Below are 11,255 nucleotides of genomic sequence, written 5' to 3'. Positions count from 1 at the left end.
CAGCAAGTAGTGCAGGGCTGCAATGTATAGGCGCCATATTCTAAAAGTGCAAAAAAATACCAAATATTTTAAAAGCGCTATATTTAAATGTATATATTTAATACTAAGTATAAAATTGACAATGGACATATTATGAATTTATTTACGAAGAACATTTGACAACACATTTAATTTAATGCACTTTTATTTTTTTCGTTTTTTATTAGCGTTTCTGTACTCAATTAGACCTATACATCATACATAACTATTTATATATATATTTTTTTAATTTATATGGTAAATATATGAATACAATAATTTGTTTTAGTTTTTGTTGTTCTTGTTTGTTTGTTTCTGCTTGTTGTGTTCTGTGTTCAGTTAAATGTTTTATGTATATTTGTTGTTGTTTCTTACTCAATTTTGTCTGTTTGTATGTTTATGCGTGTATATATGTACGTGTGTATAGGTGTGTATGCGTGTGTATCATTCGTTTCTCTTACATTTACATGCATTTACAAAATAAGCGCTTTTTTAAAAATACCGCAAAAAATTACGTTTATCGTTTTAAAATTCTATTTAAAAATGAAATTTTTCTTTTAAACATTCTATACGAACATAAAAACAAATACGTACATAGCCTACAAAAACACTACCAAACTAACTGCTTAAAGCTAAAGATGCGATCGACATAACTACGGCGACTGTTGTCCATTTGCGTTGTATATTTGTGGCTTTATCTGAATTGGCGATTGACGTTCAAGAGAAGTGGAAGAAGAAGAAGAGTTGACTTCGATTAAGAATTGTTCAAGAGAGTTGTGGGAGAGCCCGCCTGCCTGCCAGCTTACCTCTACTTACCATAGAAAATAGTCTCCCTGCGTTTGGTATAGTTAGTGCCGAGCAGGAAAAACGCACATGTGATCGGTGTGGGTGATTCAAGTTGATCTCTAGGAATGCGCGTTCGCACTGTCATGCTGTACAGGCCACTGGGATTTTGATCCAATTGCGTCAGCACCGAGTCCAATATATGTGTATCAAAACTAAAGGGAGACAGCGTGAATGAGAGATTATAAGAGAGAGAGAGAGAGAGAGAGAGAGAGAGATTATAGATATATTGTGTATCCATCATAAATGCTGATCTTTACTTACATGACGGATAGCACCGGCTGTGGGAAAACATTCTGCACTGCACACATTATGTCCACATCTGTCTGCTCGCCTCCCATGCGTGCCTCCAGCATGAAATCCGACTCAGGAACTGTTTGCCAATCGAGTTGGTGTTCAGAGGGGGGCGTGGGTAGAATGGTCACAGGACATGTAGCGAACAAAAAATCCGTGAGAATTAATCAAGTGTCAAACTAAACAAAAAACCAGAAAAAAACCCCAACAACAACAACAACAAAACTTTTGATATAAAACAAAAAAAAATACAAACAAAAACAAGAGGCGACGCTTGGCTGGTGGCTGGGCGCTTTATAACCGCAGCGACTGCCACATGACACGCATGCAAATATGAGTCGCACGTGCCACAAACACACACACACACACACTCAGACTCAGAGTAACAGTCACACACCCACATGTAGCAGCACACCTAGCCAACACCTATGCAAACAAGTTCACGCCATAAACAGGTGAGTAAAATAGAGCTCAATAGAGCCGACTTATTTTTTACTCTCAAAGGCTAAATTTAAGAAGAAATTTAAGATGAACGGAATTTAATTTCATATAAAAAAGAAATATTATAAATATTAAAAAATTACAAATCATTGATAATATGTCATTCAAGTTTTTGAAAACTTAACTAAAAATTTTAAAATAATAAATATCTATTCTTACATTTTAATCTGTTTGAGAGGATTTCATTTATATATAGATATATCATTATAAAAATATAATTCATATCATATCAAAATCACAATCTAAGAATTCAATATGTACAATATCTCAAAGAATTAATGATAGTTCTGATAAGAATAACATATGTATATGTTCATTATTAAAAATTTTTATTAAACTATTTTGAATAAAAAAATCAAACAATTTAACATACGTCTTATAAGTTATACTCTAATAAGAAATCGAATTACTCATTCGATCAAAACCTAACAGAAGTTAGCCTAATCAAAAAATATGTTCATCCTGAGGCACACATCCATATAACCTCTACACTCATAGGGTATTGGAATAAAAAGAAAACAATAGCTTTATATACATATATGTAAATTGCAAACCCATCCACATTCGTATTCGTATTCACATTCACATTCACATACCGATTATTTGTAAGCGGGCACTTCGCTTATCCGTGGACTCAAAGGTTTGCACGGCACAGGTGTATTCCCCCGTCATGTTCCAGTCGGGATTCTTTATCGATATAACACCGGGACTGCCCTCCATGGTGAATATTTTGGTGTCTATCTTTGACTTCATGAAGCCCTACAAGAGGCGCAACAACAACAAATGTGAGAAAAACAAGAAGAAAGCAAATTTTATGTTAATTAATTTTTTTGTTTGAGTTTTGTTTTTGCGCCTTTCGAGCTGAAATGGGGTGACAATGACTCACCATGGCAAAACCCTTTACGGATGGTATCCACTGATAGATGGAGTGATTATTGAACAGCCACTTGAGCACAAAGCCCTTCTCCCTTGGCCCCATCTCGTACTCGCAGTCCAACACCAAAGGATCGGGCTCATTATCACGTTCGAGTGTGTAAGTGTGCGGCACACGGAGATTGGTAATGCGCACCGTATGGGTCACTAAACATATACATATATAAATAGAATTAGGATTAGATTAAGCTACCTCCAAGCTCTCACTCTCTCTCTCTCCCACACTCTTCACTCTCTCGGTGTCTGCCTGTCTGTCTGTCTGGACTTACCCGTGAGTAACGTGAGGCCGACCAACAGCGTTGCGCACAAGATGCTCCAGCTCCAGCTCGCCATGTGCGCTTTCTAGTCGTCGACCTGGTCCTGGTCGTCGTCCGCGTCGTTGTTGTTGTCGTTGTGCAGCCGTAGCTTGTGCTTAACGTTATCTTAACCCGGACGTAAAACGCTTTTGGCTCTCAGCTCTTAGCAATTGGCTGTTGCCTGCGGTCGCAATTCCAATTTGAAATTTTTGGCTCTGGCTTAGGGTAAGGCTGTTGTCGTCTGCCTCCGGCCGCTACGCATTGCTCAACAGCCTTTAAGGCGTTTAGTCACACAAATTATCACCTTTCTCATTACCATAAACATAACATCACAAACAACAGGCCAACGCTCGGCACGGGGGCAGTTTGATGGAGGGGAGGGAGGCAAAGGCTCCTTTCGCTTGTGCTGCTGCTTCTGCTGCTGGCAGAACTTTTCTATGCTCTATGATGAGCTCAGCATTTTGGTATGAAAAACAAAATGCTTACACGTCTATATCACACACATTTTGCAAAGTTTTTAGTTTATATTAATTATATTTTAATTGATGGCAGTTTCTTTTTAATTTTCATTAAATTTACTCGCGTTTGCATTGAATTTATCCTGCGATTCGAAAGTTTTGCACATATACAACTTTATGTTGGTGAAAAATCGACTTTTTGCTGTGTGTGCGCCTGTGTGTGTGTGTGTATGAGCGTGTGCGTGTGTGTGGGGAATTATGCCAAATGGAGTTTGCAGCTCCGTATTGCTGGATACCAATAGTGTTGGTATCTTCTATTTAACTGTTGTCCTTTTTCCAGCCTAGCTTTTAATGTTTTAACACTGGAAAACCACGCTACAAATACTTCAGAGCACTGTCCGCGCAGAGCTTTTGCCAAGCGCCGCAGAGCTTTCCTCCACCGACGCGTCGCATACCAAACAGCTGAACGCCAATGCGAACGGCGCATGCGCCAGCTTTTTGACAGCCGAAATAGCGGTTTGACAGTCGGTAACAGAAAGCTATCAGACAATCGAGAAGGAGACAGCAAGACAGAGACTGAAGGAGAGAGCTACATTTACATTGAACTTGTTGCAAGTGTCAAGGCATACAGTTGACAGTTAATTGTTTCTTCAATTAAGACTCTAACTTTCTTTTAATTAACAACTTTACTCCTCTTAACTTACTGTGGCTTCAACTTCTTCTTCAGTTTTTTAATTACTTCAATTTCTGAATAATATATATACATATGTAAGGCACTATCAAGAATATTACCTTAAATTACCTTTAAATTAAATTAAAATTAAAACAAAAATGGGAGAAAAATTGTTCTTTAATTAAAACCAATTTCAATGACTGAGGGGCAATGAAAATAAGTAAGAAAGGAAAATTAAAGCAAAATATAATATAATACAATAACTTTAAACTGAGTAATAAGTAAACTAAAATTAAAAATACTAAATAATATTGTAAAAATATTTTATATAATTAAAAAATAAAGATTTATATTAAAGGAAATATAATACATAAATAATAAAAGAAATAATATGCAAAATTTACTGATAAGAAAATAAAGTAAATAAATACTGATAAAAATAATAAAAACTATAAGGATATTTGTAGTGTGAAATTTGTGAGCTTTCAAGGCAGTGTTTATTATATACTAAACATACATACATAATTCTAGTTCGCTCAACTCTCAATGGCTTCCAATTATTAAAATAAAAATATTTATAGCTGGAAAAGAGTTCTTATGACTTAATAAAATAAATAAATAAATAAAAAAAGTTCTTTAAAACAATTTAATCAAAATATGAATCTCATAAAAAATTAAACATCAGTGTCACCCCAAATGAATCGTAGTAGTTAATGATATAATCAAAAATATATATAGAGTTATATATATAGAATACATATATACAATTTAATATATATAAACAATTTAATAAATTAAAATATTTTAAGTAATTCATATTTAATATTTATATGAAATCCCATTTACTTACTTTATCCACTTTACTTACATATTGTATGCTATAATCAAAGAGTTTCATTTTCTAATTATAGTTTTTATTAAATTTTCAATAACATCAGCAAATCTCTTAGTGGCTACGTCTAAAGTTAATAGTGTTTGTATGTGCTGAGCGCATTGGCATACAGTATATATGTATGTGTGTGGATATACGCACACAGACAGAGAGACAGACGGGCATATACATATATATGTAGTTGTAGTAGCACACACACACATATATGCATGAACAGCTATGTGTGTACACACATATACATACATATATACCATATGCAATCGTTTAAAAGTATGCTATAAATATGTAATTTCTTTATATATGTATATATTCTCCTTACATTCGGACATAGATATTGAGTTGTGTGTGTATGTGTGTGTGCGTGTTCTCTATATAATTTATACAATTGATGTGGACTCGCAACTGGCGCGTTTATTTGGTCGCATTGAAATGTTCGTGCATTTGGCATAACGGTAACTGGGGGAATGCTAGGAGGGGAGGGGGGTTACATCAATGGGTCCGTGTTTTTCACTACAGCTAAAGTTTACAACGTACAGAAGAAGTGTTAAAATATGCCCAAGGCAGGCAGCATATGCCGACAGAGTGAGGAAGCGAGAGAGGGAGAGAGGGAGATCTCATCTCGTCTCTCTAATCGCTGGCCGCCCCATCGCTGTGCCCGTGTCCAATCAGCGTCTCGATGCGAAAGTCTTTGGCAATTGTCTGCCTGGCGCATCTCAGGTTCGCGGGCTCCGAGTCAATGTGGAGCAGAGTGGATCGGGTCAGTGATCGGGCGGGCGTCTTTGGGCTGGACGTAATCGCGACTGAGCCATTGGATGCCTCGGTCTGCTCGAAGAGCAGCGCATAGGGCGAGTTGCGCTCCGGCTCGGGATCTGGGTCGCGTGTGGTGGCCTCTGAGGCCACCTCCAATCGGGTTGGATTCGTGCACACCGAGTCGACGGAGTCCGATATATGCGAGTCCTGCTCGTGCTCATTGGCACTCTCCACGTCGATCTTGTCGCACGAGGTATCATCGGCATCCACATCATCGTTATACACATTGAGATCGGCATAGCTATTGCTGGCTCGGTCCGCATAGTCGACTGGGCCGAGCCCGGCCGCCGTTGCGGACACATCGAATGCATATGGATTTTTGTACTTGTTGGCTCTGCTGGCATCGCCGACGACGCCGCTGCCGCTGCCACTGCCGGTAACGCCGGTGCTGCTGCTGTGAGGCAGTGCATCAATGACATCCGCGCGGCGATTGATGAACGACAGGCGGTCGAACTTGTCGCTGTTATTCTGATAGAACGAAGCCTCGGCATTGGCAAAGAAGTTGAATTTCTTATCGACACGCAGCGCCGTGTCGAACACATCGCTGGGCGTGTGCATCACATCGAAGTCGCGGCTGCCATTGAAGTTGGGCACATTGAAGTGCACCGGCACCAGCGGCACCGGCTTCCGTATCCAGAACGGCGACAAGGTGCCAAACACCGCCGGAAACGAGAAGCGCTGCATGGCCGGCGCTCGCTTGTAGCGCTTCCGTCGGCGCAGGAAGCTGCCGTTATCGAACATGTCCTCGGCCAGCGGATCCAGTGTCCAGAAATTGCCCTTGCCCGGATTGCCCGGCTCGCGCGGAACCTTTATAAAGCAGTCGTTCAGGCTGAGATTGTGCCGTATCGAGTTCTGCCAAGCGGGAAACTTATCCTTATAGTATGGAAAACTGCAAGGATATCAAATGGTTCAATATGTAGCGCATGCGAATATCCAAAAATTTGTTGTCATTTTTTTTATAGATAATCAAATTATATCATTATTCTATTTAAAAAGAGTTTTTCTCCTACATGAATAAAACTATAAAACTAATATTTAAAACTATGTAAAAATTATGTAAACAACGTAAAATTACTATTATATATAAATTAAATATTTGTATGCATATAAAGTAATACAATAAACATTTCATATATTTCATGAATATAGCAAAAATATAAAAGACAACAAAATTATATATAAAAGACAAAATTAAATTAAATTAAGCCTAAAATAGTTATAAACTAATGAAAATGATATAGCAAATCTTTATTAAATTAGATTTTAAGAATTTAATTAATTAGTTTATTAAAAAAATAAATAAATTTAATCCAATAATTATGATGATATTTGCTTAAATAATTCTTTTTATTTTAAATTTTTATATATTTTTTGATATAAATTTTGCAGTAAAATAAATCAAATTAATATATTTATTGTTTTTTACTTACATCAAAGTAAAATAAATTGAATTAATATAAAATATTAATTTTTAATTACTTTTAAAATAATAGTAATAATTTCAATCAAACTTTTGTTAAAACTTTATGTATTATATTTCATTTACACATACTTTTTATTTATTATTAACTAAATGAAATAAAATTTATAGCATGCAATTTAATTAATATTTAATGTAATTTAATTTCCGACTTAAATTCAATGTTAAATAAACATATCGCATATAAAATTTTGATCAGGCAGTTTTAATCAATATTAATAATGCTCAAACTTAATAAGCTTTATTCAAATTAGACTGCTAGACGACATCTATCCATTCCAATTGGAATGCTAAACTTGTTTTAATTGTTTATTAAAAACTTACCGGGACATTATGAAATCACATATTCCACTGAGTGTGAGTTTCTTGTGCGGCGACTGCAGAATGGCCATGGTGATCAGGGCTATGTAGGAGTAGGGCGGCTTCACCAGCGGGCCGCCGGTGCTGGTGCCGCCGCCGCCGTTGCCGTTATTATTATCGCCGCCGCCGCCGCTGTTGCTGCTGCCGCCGGCTGGCGTTGACTCAAAGTCGCTGTCATCGCAGATCATGGACATTTCATCCGCAGCGGCGGCGGCGGCGGCAATGGAGGCTCGAGAGGATGTGAGACCGCCGCGCTGTGCCTTGTGCAGGGGCGGCGACTGCGAGGAGCAGTCGTGCAGGGCGTGCATAGGATCTGTGCTGGTGTGCATTGTTGTTGTTGTTGTTGTTGTTGTTGTTGTTGCGGCTTTAGCTCTTAACTATTCTAAGGATCTGTCTACTATATGCTAATCAAATTCTTAACTTATGTATGAAGAGGACGTAACACTTGTTTGACTATTTCTCAGGAACTGATTTATGTTTTATGCTTTATGCTTTCAACTTTTTTTTTGTCGTTTGCTTTTCACATAAATTTTTTTCTTAGATATTTTCAACACTAATTTGAAGTATGCAATGTTATTTCCGATTCCGTTGCCGTTTCCCGTTTACCGTTCACCGTTTACCGTTTACCGCTTCCGTTTTTATTGAACTACGCGTGACACTGTTGAGATCTTACGAGCTTGAGTCTTCGGTCTGTTGCATCATCCGTCGGCTTGTCTGTTTTAGGCGGAATCCTTTTGCCAAATGTTAACTGAATCGCAACGAAAACGAAAATCTTCTCGCCCGAAATGTTTTTCTACATAACTCAAACATTTATTTATCAAAACCGCTGCCGCTCTCGCTTCCATGAGCTTTTGTCGGCGCTGCTATGTTTTCGTATCTCGAATAACTGTGATTCTACTGTCGACGTCGTCGTTGCCGCTGCCGTTGCCGTTATCCCGGGCGTCGTGCTGCGCTGCCAGCGTCAGCGTCAGCGCATCAGCATCCCCGTCTGTGTGCGAGACAGAGATGGAGCTAGTCTCTTGCGTCTCTGCTCTCAGCAGGGGATGACTGAGATTGTAAACCAATCTACGACCAAGTGCACCCCCCAATCAGGAGACAGAGGCTGGGCAAGGGGCAGCAGCAGCAGCAGCTCGTCGCACTCTCGCACACACACACACACACACGCACGCACACAGAGACAACGTAATAACATAAAATGGTGGAGTGCTGCTTGCTGTAAATGTGATATTTGTGTTTTCCTCTCCAGCTCCATTGTGTAACGCGGGCGCGGACGCAAATTGGCAGGCGACGTCGACGCCAGCGACTGCAGAAGCCAAAACTCATGGCGCGCCCCTCTCCCAACCCCTCTGCTCCACTGCCCCTCTGCCCCTCTTCGAGCTGCCTCAGGGCTGACGGGCAACATTTTCTCAAATTTAGATACCTTTTGCTGCGTTGACGTCGTGGCTCTTAATAATGTTTCATTATGTCAGCCGCACGCACACACACACACACACAGACACACAGACAGAGCTGCCATATTGTATATGTGTGTGTTTGTATGTGCTAGTATGCGCTCTCGTTCAAATGTTAGCATTTTTATGTGCGAATGTTTTTCTAACCGTATGTCGGGCGTTCTCGTTCTCGTTTCAGCTCAGCTCAGTTCGTTTCGCCACCTACTCTGCCTGCTCGGCCTACTCCAACACACTCCCTACCCACCTCTCTCACTCACTCACTCACTCACTCGCGCGCGCTCTCTCTCTCTCTCGCTCGCTCGCTCGCTCTTTTACTCACACAGCCAATGCGCCATTTTTGCAACATCCTTAACACAATTGGGGGGATATTTGGTATACTTGTACATATGTATGTCTATTGTGTATGAGTGGGCCTGTGTGTGTGTGTGTGTGTGTGTGTGTGTATTATTTCTCTTTTTCATTTTCGCTGTTTTTGTTCTCTAGTTGTTAGACATTATTGTTGCTGTTGTTGTTCGCTTTCTTCCCTTTTCAAATTAAACATTCAGTAGTCAGTTTTATTTGTTGTACTTTGTTCAAATTAGTTTTCAGTTTTGCGGAAGTTGCTAGCACAGACACATACACACATACACACATAGGCACACACAGATACGCTCCCTGGGCAGGACAATATTGATATCGTTGCTTTCTCCTTGCATGATTTTCATTATTCTATTTTCTTTGCTCATCCCAGCCGGATCCCACTCCAATCATCGCTATACAAAAATCACTTGGCTACACTTACAAATCACTGAATCCTAGTCAACATTGTGGGCGTGGTAACGCCCACCTTCTATATGTATATCTATATCTATATATCGAGCTGTGTGTTCAGCTTTTTGCGGGGGGGTTTGGGGCTCTGATTCTGGCTCTGGTTTTGCAATTTTGTTTGTGGTAAATTTATTGCGGATTTCCTTTGTCTTTTTACGAGCTCAGATGGACATTCAATTTCAAAAGAAGTAATAAACGAGCGTTTTTCGAGAGCCATTGATTTCGCTGCATCCCTAATAGCAATTATTATAAATGTGATTTCTCCAATATCAATGCGATGATCAAGCGGACTTTTAAGGAATAATCAAATTTGAGAAAAATCAGTACTCGAATTTATTTAGAGATTTTAATTATTATAAGCATAATAAAAAAATAAATGTATAATAAAATGGAAATATGTATACGTTCTTCAAATGTATTTGTCTTTCGCTTATATATTAGTCATATATATATATATATAATATTAATCTATATATTCAATGCTCTGTTTACTTTAAAAAATTTTTTTATTTTTTTTATTTTAGCTGAGAGAGAATAAATCGAAAAGTCATACGTCAGTAAGAGAGAGAGAGAGAGAGAGAGAGAGAGCGAGAGAGAGAGAGAGATAGAAAGAGAGAGAAAACAAAAGATAATAAATTAATATAAAGCTGAGATTTCAGTATGAATTCTCTGAAAATAGTTATACACTTTGTATTATAGTACGAATATAAAATAGGTGCAATTTTATTTATTGACAACCAAACAGAAATACTGTAAAACACATTTAAATTATATTTAATATATACATTTATTAATAAAATAAAACTAATTAATCTAATTTAATAACTTAGATCTACTAAATTGAAGTTCTTCTTAATCAAGCTAACGTATTAAATATTGCCGACGAATTAAGAACTTGTTATTATTTAGCGACTCCATTCAAATAAATGAAATTAGCAATTATCTATCAAAAAGACAGCTGAGAAACTAATGAAGCACCCCTATAAATAATTATAGATAATTAAGTAACAGAAAGAGAAGCAATCAAATTTGTCTAATTATTATTTATTAATTTAACATCTGCTTGGGCAAAGCACTTTCAGCTTGAATTACCTTCATTCCATTTGTGAATATTGTATTATTTACGGCTAGTCAGTGATTAGTGTGACTAGTTACTGATTAGCCATGGTCTATTTCCAGTTGGCCAAGTGCTTTATCTACACGCCGAGTTGCCATAGCGATTTTTGATGGCTAAGTGAGACGACCCATATCCAAGCCGAATCCGCTGCGGCAGCCCCTGTCATTCCACGGTTAATCATCGCTTAAGCACAGCATGGGACTGGGACTCGGACTGGAGGGGGGTTGCTCAAGTTAAGCGTAAGGATGCGATGCGTTTAAGCTTTGAAGGGGAACAATTAACTTATGCGCAAACAATAACGCCAAAGAATGCACGCTGACAG

At 38.3% G+C, this 11,255-nt stretch overlaps 2 protein-coding genes across 3 annotated transcripts; both read right to left on the bottom strand.

Annotated features, from left to right (window-relative positions):
• Nucleotides 1-162: 162 nt before the first annotated feature.
• LOC108615596 (uncharacterized) lies at nt 163-3,774 on the bottom strand. 2 transcript variants are annotated; one of them, XM_018010195.2, is made up of 6 exons: nt 2,859-3,774; nt 2,543-2,736; nt 2,253-2,415; nt 1,126-1,234; nt 825-1,016; nt 163-716 (listed from the first exon to the last, which is right to left on the bottom strand). In XM_018010195.2, the coding sequence occupies exons 1-5, from the start codon at nt 2,920-2,922 to the stop codon at nt 827-829; spliced, it is 720 nt and encodes a 239-aa protein (XP_017865684.1). In that variant the 5' UTR covers nt 2,923-3,774; the 3' UTR covers nt 163-716; nt 825-826. The 2 variants fall into 2 exon arrangements, with proteins under 2 accessions (XP_017865684.1, XP_017865683.1); XM_018010194.2 differs by having other exon boundaries at nt 165-716; nt 835-1,016; nt 2,859-3,772.
• Nucleotides 3,775-4,929: 1,155 nt separating this feature from the next.
• On the bottom strand, nt 4,930-10,246 carry fd59A (forkhead domain 59A). The gene is made up of 2 exons (XM_018010190.2): nt 7,523-10,246; nt 4,930-6,607 (listed from the first exon to the last, which is right to left on the bottom strand). Exons 1-2 carry the CDS (start codon nt 7,885-7,887, stop codon nt 5,536-5,538), a joined length of 1,437 nt encoding a protein of 478 aa, XP_017865679.1. The 5' UTR covers nt 7,888-10,246; the 3' UTR covers nt 4,930-5,535.
• Nucleotides 10,247-11,255: the final 1,009 nt, after the last annotated feature.

This window comes from Drosophila arizonae, chromosome 5 (assembly GCF_054131065.1).
Source record: "Drosophila arizonae isolate 15081-1271.41 chromosome 5, UAZ_ARI_1.0, whole genome shotgun sequence".
Classification (NCBI taxonomy): Eukaryota; Metazoa; Arthropoda; class Insecta; order Diptera; family Drosophilidae; genus Drosophila; species Drosophila arizonae.
Note: the sequence above shows the minus strand (reverse complement) of the source record. Positions and strands in the feature narration are given on the sequence as shown.